The 19,896-nt window shown below is 46.7% G+C and overlaps 1 protein-coding gene across 2 annotated transcripts; it reads left to right on the top strand.

Annotated features, from left to right (window-relative positions):
* The first annotated feature begins 311 nt into the window (after nucleotides 1-311).
* Nucleotides 312-18,453, top strand: LOC125943155 (uncharacterized). Of its 2 annotated transcripts, XM_049661615.1 has the most exons (5): nucleotides 312-556; nucleotides 7,389-7,586; nucleotides 12,358-12,585; nucleotides 16,236-16,444; nucleotides 17,572-18,453. In XM_049661615.1, the coding sequence occupies exons 1-5, from the start codon at nucleotides 378-380 to the stop codon at nucleotides 18,183-18,185; spliced, it is 1,428 nt and encodes a 475-aa protein (XP_049517572.1). In that variant the 5' UTR covers nucleotides 312-377; the 3' UTR covers nucleotides 18,186-18,453. The 2 variants fall into 2 exon arrangements, with proteins under 2 accessions (XP_049517572.1, XP_049517573.1); XM_049661616.1 differs by lacking the exon at nucleotides 7,389-7,586.
* Nucleotides 18,454-19,896: the final 1,443 nt, after the last annotated feature.

Genomic DNA, 19,896 nt, shown 5'->3' with positions numbered 1-19,896 from the left:
GACGGCGACAACGACGGCAGAAATCCGCTTCGGAGTGTCCATATAAATGCTATCGCAATAATAAATGGCAAAGAACCTGCCGCTTTGTGATGAATTCTTTCATACTCAGTGCATATTATACGAAACTTATATAATATAAGTATCACTAGTGAGTGTGCGTTCGAGTGTGTGTGCGCGCGCGTGCGTGCTTGCGTGTGCGGGTTTTCTAACATGGGGAATTATAACGCAGGAAACGTATATCGAATTCTGAAAGTCCAATAAATTTTGTGCTCAGTTTGTCGCAGGGTCACTTTTCTTTTATATTTCAGGTAGCCCGGGCGTACGAATCGTGCGTTGTTTTCTTTGCTAACGTGAGTACCACTGGTCACCTAATTTCGATGTGGAAGGCTGCTGGCGTGGACACAACTACATGGATGAACGCGGCCAACTTCTCGCAGCTCTTCACCCTCGTGATTCGCAGCACTCTGAACAATCACCTTCCATCTGCTTTGAGTGTTCATTACGATGAACATGGAACAGTGGAAATATACACCGGCAGCCCGATTGAAATGAACAGGTATGCAGGCGTACTTCACCTAAAAGGCCACTCTTTAATGGTCGAGAGTGATACATTGTTCGGGTTTTACATCTCAAAGCATCACAATGTGTGCTGCTATAGCTATATCGTAGTGAATAACTCTCAATAATGTTGATGGCTTCCTTGTTACGTGCTTTTACATCAGGGGCATGAGTCCTTTTGCACACGGCTGTTATCAGAACACGGCTGCAACGACCTCACACTGAGCAACATAGCAACATTGCCACTTATAGTTACTGCGAAGGGTGAAATGCTGCAGTTTATTCCTGATAATAGACAGTGTAAAAGCAGACTTAGTGGGATAGCGGGTTCAAAATACGCATGCTCAGAATGCTAAACGCCCCATAGCGTTTGGCGTAGGCCCGCTATTTCTCAGATTGATCGTTGCTGTCTTTGCAGTGGTTTGCGTAGTTTACGTAAATATGGTGGCAGTCCCGGCCACCCGCTTCGAACTGAAATTGGCATTGCTTTTGTAGAATTCACTTCGTTCGTAGCAAATGACTGTTTAAACGGCCTTCGCTTTGACTCGGCACTTCGACGAAGGAGTATTATGGATAACCTTGTGGTTTTTTCGAGATCGCTTCTCGTTTCGAACGCGTCAAGGCCAATCGAGGCAAATGATGATGGTGATTTATTGGCACCCCCTTTAAAACGGGGCCGTGACAAATAGTCACCTAGCCTGCTTGAATTACTCACGTATGCTATACATGCTTTTCATTCTAGCATTTTTTGTATACATGTTGCCACTGCACTGCTCTTGGGTGCGCCGTAACGGTTGCACCATTGCTCACTGCACAACAGGCGTGATGACTTCTCACGCGTTCTTATCGATCGTCTCAATTATGGACATTCGGAATCCACGCTGCGCATGTTCGTGCACCGTGACGACGTTCTCTATCGTCGCAGCACACGCCTTGAAGGACCAGAATTTTTACTTGTTGTACCACGCCTTCTCCGAACCTCAGTTCTTGAGCAGTTGCATGACGCCCCTACTGCATGCCACCTTGGCGTTTCGTGTACCTACGACCACGTACGGCGCCGCTTCTACTGGCCAGCCCTGTACCGCTCTGTGCACCGCTACGTTGCAGCCTGTGCGCTCTGTCATCGCCGCAAAAGGCGTGCTGTGCTGCCCGCTGGATGCCTTCACCCCATCGATGTGCCCTCCGAACCATTGTTCCGCGCCAGTCTTGATCTTCTCAGCCCTTTTCCGACGTCGCAATCTGGCAATGAGTGGGTCGTTGTCGCGACTGATTACAGGACCCGGCACGCGATCACACGACCTTTGCGCACAAGCTGTGCAACTGAGGTGGCGGGTTTCCTTTTAGATGACGTTATCCTCCACCACGGTGCACCCCGGCCGCTCCTCACTGATCACGGCCGCACCTTCTTGTCCCGCGTTGTTGGAGACTTAATTCGCTCTTGTTTTGCAGAGCACAAGCTTTCCACCACCTACCACCGGCAGACAAATGGACTCACGAAGCGGCTCAATCGTACGTTGACAGAAATGCTAAGTACCTTTCTGCGACCGCTGGCTTTTCACCCTTTTACCTTCTGTTCGGCCGCCATGGATGAATGGAAACAACCTTATTGAAATCCGGCGAAGTTTAACGACGTTTTTTGAGGCGGCGACAGGGTCTGACACGATACTGCGTCAGCTTGGTGATGGGAACTACGAGATCGCTCCACTGGACTCGCATGGCACCACTGGCGTTGTGCATATGTCCCGGCTGAAACCTTCCTCTGCCGCCAGTTCACCTCTCTTATATTCATCGCCGAGACGGCGCCTCTGCAGGCGGGGGTTACATTAGGGCGCAACCAAGTGTAGCGCCAGTCCGAAGAAGACGATTTGACGTGTCGAGGTGTAATCGGTATCGACAGCCATTTTGTTAAAGCGAAGCTTTCTGTCTAACTGATTCGTCCGTGAGCGCCTAAAACGCACTGCAGTAAAGCCAACTTACACTATCTGCGCAACTGCGCACACAATAGAACAACGGCGCACGACATACGTATCCTAGAACACTATAGTTTACATTCGCAGTTGTACCCATAAAAACAATGGAAAGTGCAACGCCATGTTACCCAGACATTACCCAGGTGACCCGCAGCGTTGTCTGAACAACCCAATCAAACACCCTCCTCGTTTATAGGAGGTCACCTTTGTTCGCTTTCAAAACCAATAACATTGTCTACACTCAGCGTTTCTTTTTTTATCTAATTGGCATACAAGATTTGAGGAGCACGCTCTAGTGGAGAGGGTTTCGATGGGGCCGAGCCAGCACAGTGAAAATAGATAACCACATGAAGAGGGTGGTGCCGGCTTCTCCGATTGGTCCACTTTGCCTTATTTAGCTTGCGGTGGCTGGTCGAAAATCGCGGCGGCGTGCAACGGAAGGATAAGAATGCCGCTAAAACGGATCCTCAGCAAGGAAGAGTTGGCAGAGCGATGTCGTATGCATGCCGAAAGGGCTCGATGACGTTTTACTGCCACGGAAATAGGTTTATCGTGCGCAAATAAATAATGCTCACCAGCAGGTGTGAGTAGCGAGGTCCTGACGGATCGGCGGGCAGCCACCTTCTATTCCTTTCGGAACGGGGCAGTCTGTGGCTATTCAGAAAAAAATTTCAGTTTTGTGCGGCATATTGATGCATTTTTTTTTTCGCGTACACGTCACTTTGACGTGGTTAGTTTTTGCGGTTTTGTGAGGGTGCGTGAGAGACAGGCAAAGTGGGCGTAGCCAGAAAACATTGGACCAATAGCAGAGGGCTAATGGTTAAAACGCGTCGAATCAGGAATGATTATTTTTCTTTTTTGTGGTTTAATCATGCATAATCAGTATGTACCGTTATATCAGATGGGGAGCTATGGCGGTTTTCGTGACGTCGCGTGACAGACAGGCGAAGTTGGGAGTGGCCCGAAAATGTTTTGACCAATCGTGGAAGCTGATTGCAAAAATTGGAATCAAAACACTTTGGTATCGTTTTACGTTATAGTGCCCCACGTCTGCTATACATGGTTTTTATCTGGCATTCTTGTATGCATTAATCTTTTTGTTTCAATACCTACCTTGTACCTCTACCTATGACTAAGAGATCAAATGAGGTCTTATCAATCTCTTCCCTGATTTTTTTACACCGATACTCTAACCATCTCTTGATTATCTCGACTGCTGACCGGTTGATGCTCCCGTCCACTTTAAACCCAGGTGCTTTTGGAAGGTGTACGTTACCTACTGACCTCACCGGGTGAATCCTTTCACATTCCCTTAGGATGTGCTGACTGGTTTCCCGATCTTTACTGCAGCATACAAATGCCTCATCTAGTTCCGAATATTTTCTTCGGTATGTTTTGGTCCTTAGGAAACCGGCTCGAGCCTCAAAAGCAACGCACTGCCCTTTGTGCTATCGTACAGATTTTTCCTTCTAATTTCTTTCTTCTCATTCTTGTAAATATCCATTGTCCTTCGTGTTTCCATTCATTGCATCCAATTCACTGTCTCTATTTCTCTCACTTTCTTTCTGATGACGCCTGATTATCGATTTACAGCTTGAAATATCCTGTACTTGACTGCCAACTTTCTTGACCTCTTCCTCCATTCTGTGTCCACGCTTTTCAGACACAGGTATGTGTGCACTTTAGCCGCCCATTTATTTTCATCCATGTTCCTGAGTCTTTCCTCAAAACTAATTTTGCTGTGTGCTTCTCTGACTTCAAAAGGGGCCCAACCTAATAGATGGCGTCGCCACCTCTCGGTGAAGTCGGGGGATAGGCGCTACGGCATTTGGCAGATCTCAAACGCTATCGTCTCCAGCTTGTATTGCTTGTAGTGATTTCGCCTCTGATCGGCAGACATGGAAAGAACAAATAGGACGCGCACACGGCTTTCATTGTACCTGCCTTTTGCATTTTTATGACACACACACAAAGCTTGGCGAATAGGTGATATATGTATGCGAAATTCAAAGTGTAAAGGAATAGCCTCCCACACGTTAATGACGCTATCACGCTGTACTAAAAGTCACTTTCTGCTAAGTTCGTTTGCGGAACGGTAACGCTATTTGACTTCACCCCGCTATTACATTAACGTTTAACTAAAACTCTCTAATAACATGCTTAGTTAGTATAGCGGTGCCTTGTGCACTTGGAGGTCAATGAAAGAGGCAAACAACTCATGGCTACACGAGGAAATACTAACCATAGAATTAGCATACTAACTCTAGCTGAAAAGCTGGCCGAGAAAAGCGGCAACGGCAAAGGCGCCGCCATGTATCTACAGTCCATTTTTGTGGCGCTATACGTATTTCAAGTATTATGCAAAAGCCAGCATTTACACATATCAAGTAGGCATAGACAACGTTTAAAGTTCATTCCGTATATCTTTCAGTAAGATCGGATGGCTAGCGATAAAATTTGGATGCAAAATTTACGGTGCCTGAAAGGCTGCGTTTGCAGGCGCCTGAACTAGGTGGCGCTTTGAAACATTTGAGAACGTTTGGAACATTTCTGCCTTTAAAAAACATTTCCTTTTTCCTCCTGTTAAGTTATCGAGTGTCTATTGCCTAACAGGCACGTCGCAATCATTTACACATAAAGTTAGGCACAAAAGCGCGAACTGTGACATCTGAATCCCTCGGAAGCAAGCGAAGCGCTTGTTGTATAAAGCAACAAGCATTTTAGCTAATAAGGACGCTATCTGCATATCTGGCATAGAATCTAGGCAAACACAAGAAAACGCATGTACTAGGACGTGAACCTAATGCGAGTAGGCATGAGAGGAGGATCGCTTGTGGGTGCTGTTTGAGCATAGGAAGAGACTCTCTCTGCACAAAGAACAGGATGGTTCCTCGCACCACACATTCTTTGAAATGCACAAAGTTGAGCTTGTTGATATGGATTCATCGTGAAAGAAGGCGAACACATTCCTTGCTCCTTGTGAGGCTGCTGCTAAACAGTATTCAACAATTATTAGGCTGGACGTTCCCTGCAGGACGCTTTACAACTTCTTGGGTACAACCACATTTCCGACTTGGTCCTTTTGATGGACCCTTTGAAATTGCTGAGGGACCCATAAAAAAAAAACAATTTTACATGGGGCCCCCTGGCAGCAGGAGGTCGGGGCAGCAGCCCTCTTAGCCCATACGTTAATCCGGCCAAGCTGATGAGTAGGATGGCAGATGCAGTATTGCGTAGATTGCTGCTCATTCGCCAGCAAAGGACACTGAGCAATCTAGAACTGTCAGCCGCTTAGGGCTATGTAGTCATCTTGATGCCCTAGAATATATCTGGAGAACACAGCATTCACCTAGTGGTCAATTTAGTCAGCCGAAGTAGACTAAAAAGCACTTTTATTCAATTTGGGATTTAAAGCGCATGAAATTACATAATTATATATTGTCCTAATGGAGAGAATCCGCCCATTGTGAGTCGACAGGTCTGGAAATTGATGACACTACAGAATATATAACGCAGGAGAGTGACCTCTGGTGCTTTCAGCGGAGCCTCGCTCATGATTTCCCATTTCCCCCTCCCCAAGTGTAGGGCAGCCAGCTGGTCCCATCCCATGGTTAACCTCCCTATCTTTCCCTCTTCGTTTCCTTCTCTCTATCCCTCTCTCATGTATAATATCAGGAAAGTAATGTTCTACGGTTTTAGTGAGCTCGGTCGCAACAGATCACTAGCTCAGCATGTGTTTAACCCTAGAAAACCGAACGTATCATTTTCGATACGCTCAGTTTGATGCCTAAACATTCTTATTGAAGCGAGGGCACAAACGCAAGGACTACTGTAGCGTTTTGATGCACTGGAACGAAGTTTCAGTTGTAGCTTTCAATGCTAATTAAGTAATTTCTAGATTAAGTTTTAGTTCATATTACATTTCCTTGTTTTTTGACATGAACGCGTTCTCCATTGCCGGAAGTAAACATAGACAAGTTCTTGAAATATCTTTGTTATGGAATTGTGTTTGGACTTTATGGGGTTTATAAAACAGAAAGAACTATCAGTGTATGTTCAGGAAAAATATCTTCTGCATTACCATCGGTAAATAAAACTTTCTAACAGACGACCGTTAACAATTATTTTTCGCGTGCGCGTGCTACCTCAGCACACATGCATGGGCTAGAAAAGATGCTCGAGTGTTTGACATCCAAGACATTGCTGATAGCATCTTATCTCAATGGAATTAAATTGGCTGCTATATCCAACTAAAGAGGTTACTTTTTTGAGAAACGGAACTCACTAACAAGTGAATGACGTAGCTACAGGCGCACGTACTTCACTGGAACTCGTCCGTATAATGGCTTTGGTAACGTAGCTAACGCTGCTGAAAATGTATGAGAGCGCGTGCAACGCTAAATGTCCTGTATCGGCTGGCTGAATTTCGGTGATACGCTGATGTGCCGTGTAGCCTTCGCTTCCATGCTGTATTTTCTTTTTCCATCTATCGAATTTTTCATGCTGCACGCTTGCTACAAAGACCTTTGGCAGGTTGCAGAGATAACCAGTGAGAGGAAGCTCGATGCCTGGATATCGTATTGTGTTTACTTTCGGAACAGCATAATTTTAGAAGGATATTAAGAAAAATTAAATTACATTATAAGGTTTTACGTGCCAGAACCACCATCTGATTATGTAGAGGGATATGAAACTTCCGAATAATACTACGGATGGCTGGTAATAAATATTGGCAGTTATATTGCATATATATGAAGTGTCCGCTTTCTGCATGGTCGGCTTTGTTGTAGTCGTTGCACATTGTAACGTTTTGCAGTTTGTTTCACGACTGATAGGAAGCCCACCTCTTTTTATTAACAGCAACAACTCTGACCTGATAAGCGCGTTGCTAGACGAGGCCTCTTCCGCACTGGAGCTCCGCTACCTTTGGGCGCTAGGCATCAATGTGAAGCGCTTGGACGACGCTGTGCGTGTGTTTACCCAGGAAGAACGAGCCCATTTGAAGTCTTTGCGTACAGTGGAAAAAGGTGCATTGGACCTGGACGCAGTCGGTGTCAGGTGAGAAAGCGGTGTCAGGTGAAAAGATTCTGACATCTGTCAGCTTTTTCTGTGAACACGCGATGAACCTTTCCGATTGGCACGGTCCGGGCCGTCATTAATACCACGTTGGGTAAGGCGTGGCTCAGCGTGAAAGCACTGCGTTAAAAGCGTGCATATATTCCGACGAAATGTGGACGCGCTTCACATGTGGTGCAGTCACACTACGCCGGCAAAAACTGGGCGCTCTACTGCGTGACGTTCCGCGCAGTCACTGCGACTGACAGCGTTCGGCGCGCTTTAGTCCGGCTGGCGCTGCTGGCAGAAAAAAAAATTACACCATCTTCCCGTAGGGGAACCCTGAGTAGTATGCGAAGCAGCCATGGGGTCGACTCAAGTTCCCATTACGCGAGCCCTCGTTGCATCAGTAGCAGCTTCTCGGCGGCGTTGACGTTTCCTTTCGGCTTCGCGAGCCCGAAGTTCGGGATCGGCCTGTCGTCGCTGCCGTTTCGTGACAGCGGCTCGAGCCCTGTTCTCAACACCGCATATCCACGAAGTGACTGATGATGAGTGGGCGAAGCACCGGGGGATCATTCGGGCAAAACGCCGGAAGCGTTCTCCGGAAGCCCGGAAGCGGAACCGGAAGCGGAACCGGAACAAGGACCGGAAGTGGAAGCGGAACTGGAAGTGGAACCGGACGTGGAACCGGAAGTGGAAACGGAAGCGGAACCAGAAGTGGAAACGGAAGCGGAAGCCGGCTTCCGGTTCTGGCTTCCGGAAGTGGACGCCGCATGGCGGAGGGAGGGAGGGAGGGAGTGACATAGCCCCAAGCATTCGCATATAAAATTTGGTGCTCGCTTAAGCTTCGTCTTTAAGAATGGAACGCGATAGCATTCAAATATCCCTGACTGCTTCTCACGCTTCCTGGCAACTGCAGCTTATGTAATCTAATGTTTACCGGGTAATTCTGGCGGCGAACGCTATGCACGAAGGCGAGCTTTGTGGTAGAAGCGATGCCTCTTGCGTGGGCCGATCCCGGAGGTTATGCCCAGCCGCGCCCAAGAAAGAACCGCATTTTAGGTTTATGTCGCTGTTTCTCACTTTTATTATATCAGTCTGAGAAGAATTAGCATAAAAGTCATGCGCTGTTGGTGTTTTGTTTCATGACATTCGTTTATGGGATGCCATTCTCCAAATTCCGAGGAGTAACTTTGTGAAGAATGAAAGACAAGGTATGGGCGACTTTCAAGGTAAATATACCTGCATGGTAGCGAAGCTTCCATAGAAGCCCATACGTTCAAAACATGGCGGCTAATCGGTGGTTCATGGTCATAGAGTTTCTAAATAAAAAATATAGTAATATGAAACTCTATGTTCATGGTAGAGTGTACTAGAATATGGTCTAGTACACTCTAGTTCATGGGGCTTTGCGCCATCTGTGTGAGGAGGGAACACTTCCGGTGGAAGAAAAAATAATTTGACGTCATATCCGTTAAAAACAGAAATGACGTCATTTTGTTCTCATAGGCGCGAAATTTGTTTTCGGAGGCCTGCCATTAGAGCTGTATATTCAAATGCCCTGCCATTCGACTTGGTGGGCGTTCCGAGCTTACTGCGCGGAAAGCGATGCACGAAAAGGTCAGCCGTACGGGTGTCGAAATCGCATCGCTGCACAGAACATACTTTCTTTGGAGGCCGGCGAACGCTTTGGGCGTAGATTACGTAGAGTGCTCGTCCTTTCGTCGGACGCCAAGCAAGGTCGATCCACATTGGTCGCGAAGCTTCGGGCGAAAAGCGGTTCAGAACCAATTGTCACCGAGATCAGCAAGGGTGGTTATGGGAGCAGCGATTGAAGCGCGACTATGTTTGGAGGGAACAAACAATGGGAAAGAAAAAAAAAGCGTTTTTTAAATTAAAGCGAGACGCAGTTAGATTCATTCAACTAAAATAAAATTCCTAATCCATTTTATGTACGCATGGCTAGAAAAGAAGATACTACTCTGTTTTACTTGATCATTATCAATAAATACCTTGTTTCAGCGCCCACCGTGAGAGCGCCCATCGATAGCGGCGGGCGTTGACGCGGCTATCAGTTGCAATGCAATGCAGCTCTTGGAGTGCGTGGAAAGGCGCGCTCGTAAAGTTCACCTGTTACAATAATCCCCTCTCCCATGTGTTGTGTTACATGTCGACGTTTGTCTGAATTAGGTGACGCGGGTAGTTTTATTGTTTCTTAACCTGTGCAGTCAAAAGTAGTGAGTTGCGACCGTCAGATACTTGTTTACTTTAGTTGCTTTCGTGCAACAGCGCTGGCCGACGGGCTTGGCGTCCGACGAAAGGACGAGCAGTCTACGCAATCTACGCCCTAAGCGTTCGTCGGCCTCCAAAGAAAGTATGTTCTGTGCAGCGATGCGATTTCGACACCCGTACGGCTGATCTTTTCCGGCATCGCTTTTCGCGCTGAAAACTCGGAACGCCCATGAAGTCGAATGGCGGGGCATTTGAATATACAGCTCAATGGCAGGCCTCCGAAAACAAATTTCGCGCCTATGAGAACAAAATGACGTCACTTTTGCTTTTGACGAATATGACGTCAAATTATTTTTTCTTCCGCCGGAAGTGTTCCCTCCTCCCACAGATGGCGCTAAGCCCCATGAACCGCCGGTAAGCAACCATGTTTTGAACGTATGGGCTTCTATGGAAGCTTCGCTACCAGATGTATTTACCTTGCGCCAAGCCCGTCGACCAGCGCTCTCGCACGAAAACAACTAAAGTAAACAAGTATTTTGGCGCTGAGCCGTGCTCCCTCAAGGGCTGCAGAAGATAGCGCCAACCTTTCCCTTTCCCTCAAGAACCAATTATCATCTGACAGTCGCAACTCACTACTTTTCACTGCACAGGTTAAGAAACAATAAAACTACCCACCTCACCTAATTCAGACAAACGTCAACATGCAAAACAATAGAACTTGTGAAGGGGGGTATTGTAACAGGTGAACTTTACGAGCTCGCCTTTCCACGCACTTCAAGAGCTGCAGTGCATTGCAAGTGATAGCGGCGTCAACGCCCGCCGCTATCGATGGGCGCTCTCACGGTGGGCGCTGAAAAAAGGTATTTATTGATAACGATCAAGTAAAATAGAGTTGTATCTTCTTTTTTCTCGCCATGCGTATATACAATGGATTAGGAACTTTATTTTCGTTGAATGAATCTAACTGCGTGCCGCTTTAATTTAAAAAAAAAAAACGATTCTTTCTTTCCCAGTGTTTGTTCCCTCCAAACATAGTCGCGCTTCAATCGTTGCTCCCATAACCACCCGTGCTGATGTCGGTGACAATTGGTTCAGAACCGCTTTTCGCCCGAAGCTTCGCGACCTATGTGGATCAGCCTTGCGACTTTAGTGATCGAATGGTGTGACAATGTAACCCGCGTATTTCACATGTCATATAGCAAGGTATGGCACACACATATACCTAAATATATACGAAAATTTTCGCTCACTCCGGACGGCGACACCGGATCTTCAGCGACACGGGGCCTTTAACGCTATCGCGTTAATATGACCTTCTACCATCTAAACCCTAATGGGCTTCACCAAAGTGCATCGCAGGCTAGTTTGCCTGGCTAGTTTGCTGGCCTAGTTCAAGTGTACTGAAGAGTGTGTTGAGTTTGCGCCTTCACCAAACGAAAAGCGCTCGCTCGCCGCGCACTTGTGCTTATGCGCTGCGTCAACAGCTGATCGACAAACTGCTGCACATCAGGTTCATTTCGCCGAACTTTGCAGCCGCAAATTTTAGGCAATCCCGGCGTCACCGGCATGCAATATCCGAATTCGCTGCCTGCTGCCGGGCACACTGGAAGTGCCGCAATATTAGCGCACTGTTACTCCAAACAAGGAACTACTGATTCAGGTAATTCCAAAAATTGTGGAATGTTTATTACTCGACCGCTCATGTGCTATACTACAATGACTTGGACGCAAACAAAACAAACGTCGTGCTTAAAGCGCTGAGGTTTGCCAAACATTGACATAAAGACCTGCACGTTCTCGTTCGGGAAATTCCAACTGCAATGCAATTTTCAACCACCTAGAAAGCGTAGTTTCAAATCATTTAGACATACTCTATAGCCTCTGTGCAAGACTCGGCGCTTGAAATGTATGAGTGGATGTATCACAAAACACTCGCAAGTATCATGTTTTTCATACCTAAACTTACAAAAACGCCGCTAATACCACTCGACGGAAGTGACGTGCGAATGAGATCACAGATAACGAGTGTCTGGATCGTCTGCTTCTCTTGCTTGTGTCGTTTCCGTGTATCAGCGAACAGTACCCGCACGTTTGCTAGCCATGGAGATTAGAATAATACTAGCTGCTTTCTCCGCTGAACCCGCGCCGTTGCGCGCCCCGATTTTCGTTTAATGCGAACCATTCTTCGCCTAGTCAAGCCGGTTTTCTGGATCTGGCTCTCTGTGTTCAACGAGCGGAGCATCGATGGATCTTAATATCTGCGAAACAATTAAGAAAACAAGTACTATAATTTATGCAAACCTATTTCTTCCTGAACACCACTGTAAACTTTCAGGTGGCAATACAATATATTCACGTCACTGACACAGTCAAAGGTTAATGTCGTTTCGAAACACATGCGGGTTTCAGCTAGAATATAGGCTAAGGAAGTCTATACGTCAATAAAACCGGTCACCTGTCAATGACCATAACCATTTTTTTTCCTAATATGTTCATTGACCTGACCAGTTTACGTCGAACACGTGACTTTGTAAACTTCCAGGTGGTTGCCCGTCCTCAATGCGTACGCTGACTCGTCATCGCGACCGGCGGCTCGGACTCTTCGAACGAACGATGTTGCAGCGGTTCGTGGCATTCTGAACGCTCTGGCAAGCAGCAAGCTGGAGACCACGCGTGTGTACTTGCTGCTCGCGCCTTTTGCTCCCTTCATAGCCTATGCGTGGGAAACAGCACGAGAACCGCCAATGCACGTCGATAAAGTGCGAAGAAGGTAGGAATCTTTTCTTTGTATCGGCTTCCCTTTTATTGCGATAGCAATTATATGGGCACTCAAAGGCAGATTTCTGCCGTCGCGTCGCCGTCGCCGTCGCCGTGAGGTTCCGTATGACGTCAATGGAGATGAAATCGTCGCCGCGCGCCGAACGCTGTATGTGCGAGTGAAAGGGCGTGAGGGGCGCGCGCTTTCACGGGGAGTGAACGCACGGCGGAGAACAAACGCGCGTTCTGCGCCGTGCTCCCTTAGGGGCTGCAGAAGTAGGCGTCTCTTTCCTCCTTTACAATCACCATATATGTAGAGCAAACGCGCCTTCTTCCGACGCGTGAGAGGCCGTGGGGGAGGGGGGGGGAGGGGGAGGGAAGGGAGGCGACGTTTAACTGCGGCACCAAGTGCCTATTTATATAAGAGGCTCCGGCAACAGTCACCAACGCCGCACGCATTTTGAGCGAACGCGGGCAAAACGCCGACGGCGTCGACAGCAGTTCTGCGTGTTGCCGCTGCTGCTGCATGTCCAAGTTTATACAGCTGATAAAGCTAATATCATTACTCTGTATAGCTCTCTACAAATTGGCTATCGCAATTGATGCTTCGCCTTTTAGGTGAAACTGCGACAACTTTTTTGTCTTCAGATTACTTTATTCCCAAAATCTGGCCAGTATATAGTTCACTCACGGCTAAACTTTCGGTAGCGTATGCCAGAGTAACACAGAGCATGCTCACAGCTACGTAACATAGTTAAGCGAAAAGATGCACAGCTGAACATAGGTCGCAACTAAGCCGACAGGCTAATTAATTCTACGTTTTAGCTAATAATTCCGATTGAAAAGTGATTTTAGGAGTACACGCCTTAAATATTGATGTCTGGCGGAAAAGTAAAAAAAAAACACGGTGGACTTCAGCGACCTTGCAGAATCACTGTCCCGTTCCTATCGAAGATGTTTTCTTAGAGAAGTTGCTATAAGAAGTTCAACTGCCAGCAATTAAACCATTCACCCGCCATGACTCGTGATATCGACACCTTTTTGTACCAAATTAAACTCGGAATCATATGTAGTTCTCTCAGGGCACTAGAGAAACATTCGTGTAACGCTTGCATAACGCCGTAATTAACCCATCTGTACATATTGTAGGGAGCCGCATGAATAGCCGCGTGACACGACAGCTCTTCGAGTCTTGAAAGCGTCGGCACTGCCTTTTATTGCGATAACAAATTATATGGACACTCAAAGCGAATTTCTACTGTCGCCGTCACCGTGAGGTTCCGTGTGACGTCAACGGTGATGATGATGATGATGATGAAAATGTATTTATTGGAGGATGGCTCGAAGGCCTATTATGTGGAATAGGAAGGGGAGAGGGAAGGAGAAATTAGAGCCGTCCTAGAAGCTGCGTGTCCTTGGCGAAACCCAAGAGCGAGTCCAGGATGGCCCTGTCGGAATCCGCCAATCCAGTTGCCGGCCTAATCCACTCCTCGTAGGACGACACTTGCACCGCCCTCAGGTGGTGGTCCCGCTGCTTAGCGTAGCGCTGACACTCCCAAAACAAATGGGCTGCGGATGGTCGCGTGGCCACGCCGCAGTCAGGACACCTGTGCGGCTCCTGGGGTGCTTCTTCGTCCTCCGAGGCTGTCGAGGGGCCAAGTTCCTGCGACGGAAGGGGGTCAGGAGAAGGGAAAGGAGGACGTCTCTCCCTGCGTGGCCGGTACTGCCGCCACCGCTCTAGGACGTCCGGTGTAAGGACGAAGCCGGAACGGAGCCTATGCAACGGCGATGAAATCGGTCGCCGCTCGCCGTATGCTGTATGTGCGAGTGAAAGCGCGCGAGGGACGCGTGCTTTCACGGGGAGCGAACCCACGGCGGAGAGCAAACGCGCGTTCTGCGCCGTGCTCTCTGAAGGGCTGCAGAATTACGCGTGTCTTTCCTCCTTTACAATCACCATATCTATAGAGCAAACGCGACTTCTTCCGTCACGCGAAAGGCCGTGGGGGGACGGAAGGGAGGGAGGGAGGGGAGGCAACGTTTAGCTGCGGCACCAAATGCGTAATTATATAAAAACGTTGCGAGGCAACAAGGTGGTAAAGACTTCCGACGCTTCTCGGAGAGTGTCAACTCTGATCTAGTCGAAAACCTCCGAGCCGCCCCCAGAGGCACCGGCAACAGTCAACAACGCCGCACGTGTTCGCTGCGAACGCGGGTAAAACGCCGACGGCGTCGACAACAGTTCTGCGCGTTGCTGCTGCATGTCCAAGTTCATACAGCTGATAAAACTACTATCCTTACTCCGTATAGCTCTACTAATTAGCTATCACAATTGATGCTTCGCCTTTCGGTGAAACTTCGACATTTTAATTCATCAACGATCGAGCAGTCCTTGTATACATGTAAATTAAAGACATCACATCGGTGATGCCTTTAGAAATGTGGCTGTGTCAGCCTCGGACATTTTGTTGTCGGCCATCTGGCACAGCGCTAGTTCATGTTGAATGCATACGAACTACGTTTGAGTATAGGCGTTTGGGCACGGCACAAAATTTCCTTCCTAGCGGCCTGCTGGTATCCGATCGGTTTTCCGAACAGTTCCTGCATGATTTTTGCATTCAATCGATACAACTGTTTAATTCCTCTTCGTTTGGAACCGGCGGTTCCCTTGAGTAGATGACGTTAGTGAGCATACTATTTATGTGATAGTTATGTTAGCATGATAGTTGCTGGCTTGCTCGTATTCAATCAGCCAGTCTTCGGCATCCATTGTGTCAATACCGAAGAATGTGCCAGGACCTGAAAGTTAAATCAGGACAACCGAAGTGACAGCCGAGGATGAACAAGCGAACCTCTCAGTCGACATGGCCGAATGGCCCTCAAAGTGTCCGCCGCGATGTACCTCGCATCTCCACCAAGATCTTATGGGGAAATATTAAAAAATGGACTTATATACACAATAGTATGTGGGGTAATTAAATTGGTAAATTTGCAGGTTCAAGTTGGAACCAGCTAGCACAAGACAGAGGTAATTGGAGATCGCTGGGAGACGTCTTCGTCGTCCTGCAGTGGACCTAAAATAGGCTGATCATGTTGATAATTATGATGATGATACATTAAGACAGCAAATGGGGCCACAAAAGGAAGATGGTGGAATGGGATCTTTCATTTGTTTCTAGTTTGCTACACTGCAAGCACCTCCTCTTTGTCCGCAGTATGAGTGGTGTATAACATTATTAAACTTTGTACGCATGCTACACATAACGTACTCCCCATGTTCTCAACAAATATGAGGTAAGTGCCACTCTCAGTTCATTGGGAACTAAGAGAGAACACTGTACACCATTCTGAAAGCCAGAAATTACGGAGAAAATAAGTATTCAGTAATAACTTGCGGTGGTAATAACTACCACACAAACGTACAAGCAAGAACATCCATGCTAAAACACGTAGAGAATACTGACAATATTGTGTGGTAAAACATCTGAGAGCATGACGTTTTTTGCCCTAATATATGTAAAAACAAGGCGAACACAGGTAATTGCACCAATTAAGAATCTCATTTATTCAATACAAAATTCAAAACACGCTGCTAATGGCATCACAGGAGCGTTTTTTTTTTTTCATTTAGAGGGTGCCTTTTCCTTTTATTTCGCTTGCATGCAGGTGCGTGGATGTCTTGCACTTGCAGTTTAAACGAACACTGCAGACAATCATGGCTGTGGATGAGGAGAGTGAGGACAAGGTGGCGGACACCGTCGTTGACATCTGGAAGCATGTTCGAGGAGTGGCGCTGGAACGGTGGAATTTCAGCAAATGGCTGGAGCTCAACAAGACAGTGCTGCGCAGTCACACAAGTGCTGCCAAAATACACAGTAAGAACATGTTTGCCTCCCCCTACGGTGCTTACAGTATGGCGACCAAGAGAGGGAAAGCGCTGTCGAGGACGGCAGAAAACTAGATGGGGTGAGGAAGTTAGGAAATTTGCAGGTGCAAGTTGGAATCAGCTAGCGCAAGACAGGGGTAATTGGAGGGTAATTGCAGTTAACATAAAGATGGGCTAATGAGGATTAGGATGATGACGGTGCTTTCCCTTTAAATAACACTGTTAAATATTCTGCACAATTTTTATTTGAGCCCTTTTTCTGCTACTGTATAATCGCACGCCACTCACTCTTATGTCATACCCGGCGAGTTTTCTGTGGCAAGTTCCGACAATGATCAGGAAAACAACCGACAAAGTTTTCTGTTAGTGAGTGATGATTCCGAGTGATAGGTCACCTTCACTAATAATATGTCCGACATCGCGATTAACTGGCATACAAAGTTTCAGCATAGAAGATTCTGTGTGAATACGAGCCCAGGATACTATTTATACAGCCTTGGTCAAAGGCCACAGAGATGAACATGAATTGTTTCGTTGGCCGTGCGGTGACTAAATTTTCATGGCTACGCGAGTGGCGAGGAGCTGGTGGCAATATGCTGGGCTGAGTTCCTGAAGCGGCGTTGCCTCAAACGATGCTTAGCTGAGTAATTTTTGTTGGCCGATATTGCTTGGAAATGTTATACGACAACGAAATTCGAGAATGATTGCATATTCTAGACAGTGACATCACACCTGCTTGAATCATTTGACAATAACAACTGACGAGTTAGCTACAGCTGGCTTGGATGCCTGAATACATCTATTTCAGGGGTACTATCCTGGACTTCCTTGAATTCCGACGTAATGTTCAATTCTGCAATGGCGACAATTTGAGCAAATTAAAGAGACCGTAGCAGTCCTGTGGGCAAATAAGAGCTGGGAAATTGGTGAATCCCACATCATGGCGGAATTAGTCCATGTCCAGAATAGCGCCTAAGTAGTAACGGTTTTTTTTAACAGTCTACGGCGGTTTCTACTATTGTTTCTTTAGCGATACTCTAACATGTCTTTGTAATATTGCTTTGTAACCCAGGCGATATTTGAAGCTTAACCGCTATGTTTTGCCTCTGTTCCTAGCTGAACTAGAGCCTGTGGATGTAGAAGAAGAACCTGCGCTGAAAGAACCTTACAGCGATGACTTCCTAAGCAACCTTGTTCTGAACACCAGACTCACGGGACGTCGGATCAATATAAGCCAAGGATTGGTGCACTTGCCACTTATTCGGGGACAATTTGAAGCCGTTCACATGCAACCCGACTTTCTCTACCCAATGGCTCCGGAGCCCAGTGTAAACTACGGAACGATGGGCGTCTTGATCGCGAATATGATGTTTGACTCCGCTTTGCGGCCCGCTTCGCAAAACGGCAAGCCCCAAGTGCAAAGACAGGCCGAAGAAGCTTTCGGAACGTGTCTCGCCTCATATGCGAAAGAGACGCTGAATATCCTATTCGAGCCGAACGAGTGGAAGGTGCACTTAAGAACGAAGTGGGCTATGGAAGCGGCGCTATTGGCCACGAGACGCAACCAGAATTTTGTTGCAAAGCATGTCTTAGACCGATTTCTCTTGGTGCGTTTTGGGCGCACCTTTTGCGGTGAGACGTTTCTTTCGCCGCTGCAATTTGCGACCAAGTCGTCAAAACTCTTTGCCACAGTCTTCGGTTGTAAGCGTGCCAATGAGGCCACGTGCTAAGTAACATTGACTGCTTCCAGAAGGTTATAAACTGTGGATCTCTTGTTGAATTATTGTATGAACTAATGAAACAGCAAGTGAACCAATACTGTGAAGAATTATAGGAATTTTATAATTATAGCGTTGCAGCAGTCAAGAATTCTCGAATGATTTCGAACATTTGGGTTTGCAACATTGAATGTAGTTGGCGTCACAATAAAGGATGAGGAAATTGCAGATGATATGGCAGTAGTCAGAAAGTTTTTCAAGACGGTAGCCTCTGTAAAATAAATGCATAGTCATTATTCTTTTATTCATAGTGGACTTGAAGACTTGACGATTACGGAACGACGTCGAAAGAAACTAACTTCGCCAACCTCTCGGTAACTTATTTTCTCCTTCTGTGTATTATGGAAACGTCATTTGTAATTCTAGCATCTACCAATTTTGGTCTGAGTGGTCACCGGGGGTTTCCTTCATTCCTTATTTAGCAACGTTCTTGTCGAAGTTATGACGTTTCTGGATCTTCGTTGTTGTGTCACGCAATGTTCAACTGTACGCAAGAGTTTTTTTTTTCCCGGAATCTTCTGCTCATGCACCGATCTCAATGACAGGTGCTAGTCGCTTTTCACTTGTTATTGTTACAGCATTTATTTCTGTAATTCGTTTTGAGCTTCGCAAATCCGTATTTTCGATAGTAAATTACAATCTGCGGGGCGTATGGAGATTTTAGTGCGTTACTACGTACCAAGTAGTTATAACAGAAAAAAAAGGGGGGGGGGGGACTTACGCAACAACGCGCACAGCATTAAGAGAAATGGTGTGTTGCTTACGTTTTCTTTACGCCCTTTTTTCTTTGATCTAACAATACTTTGACCATTACCTGCTGCGTGATTTCACAGTCTGGTTTTGGTTTTGAATAATCTGTATACCATGGCCGCACGCCTATCAGGACAAAGAGCTCGTTTATATCGCACCTTGAAAACGTCTAAACAATGATTGATGTTCTTACATTGATCGCTGCGGCGTCTTTATAGATACCTATCGGTAATTATTCAGTTGTGCAATAACACTCCTACAGTCCTAATTGTTCTAACGAGGTGACTGGTTATATGGTCTCTCAAACGTTCTTGTGAGAAGCTTCCGCAAAACGTTCTTAATAGCAATAGCCCATTGGTGCTAACAGCGCAATGGCCACATGAATCCTAAAGATAAGATGTATTTGGCGAAGTGAAGTTAGGTATACCGCGCTTTTTCTCTACTCGCAAAGTAATCATTGGATTTTCAGGACTCACTACATTTACATAAAAAAGGGGGGGGGGGGGGTGGAACGCGATGTTCGCCACTTCCGTTTTAAAATAAATAAAGCAGCTTTTTTTTCTTTCATGTGAAAAAACCATAATCCATAAATATGAGGCACGCCGTAGTGGGAGACTATTGATTGTGTTCATCACCTTGCTTTCTTTAACGGGCGTCCAATGCGCAGTACACGAGCGTTTTCGCATTCCGCTCTCATCGGAATGTGGGCGCCGCTGCCGGGATCGAACCCGCGTCCTCGAGTTTAGCTGAGCAGCGCCATAGTCATTGGGCTACCGCGGTGGTTATTCATTGCTTCGCTAATTGGCCCTTACTTCACGCTTTTTAGCGTTAAAGAAAGGACCAGAGATTTCAAAGTTCCCAATAACATGGAAGTAAGGAGGGGATATTGAAAATGTCGAGTGTCATATCACGT

The sequence above is a fragment of the Dermacentor silvarum genome, chromosome 2 (assembly GCF_013339745.2).
Source record: "Dermacentor silvarum isolate Dsil-2018 chromosome 2, BIME_Dsil_1.4, whole genome shotgun sequence".
Classification (NCBI taxonomy): Eukaryota; Metazoa; Arthropoda; class Arachnida; order Ixodida; family Ixodidae; genus Dermacentor; species Dermacentor silvarum.
The sequence above is the reverse complement of the archived record's forward strand: the minus strand, read 5'-3'. Positions and strand labels throughout refer to the sequence as shown.

Coding starts and splice junctions, on each gene's coding strand:
- LOC125943155 (XM_049661615.1), top strand. CDS start 378: ATGTGGAAGGCTGCTGGCGTGGACACAACTACATGGATGAACGCGGCC. Junction 12,586..16,235: donor GTCGATAAAGTGCGAAGAAG/GTAGGAATCTTT, acceptor GCTTGCATGCAG/GTGCGTGGATGTCTTGCACT. Junction 16,445..17,571: donor AAGTGCTGCCAAAATACACA/GTAAGAACATGT, acceptor CTCTGTTCCTAG/CTGAACTAGAGCCTGTGGAT.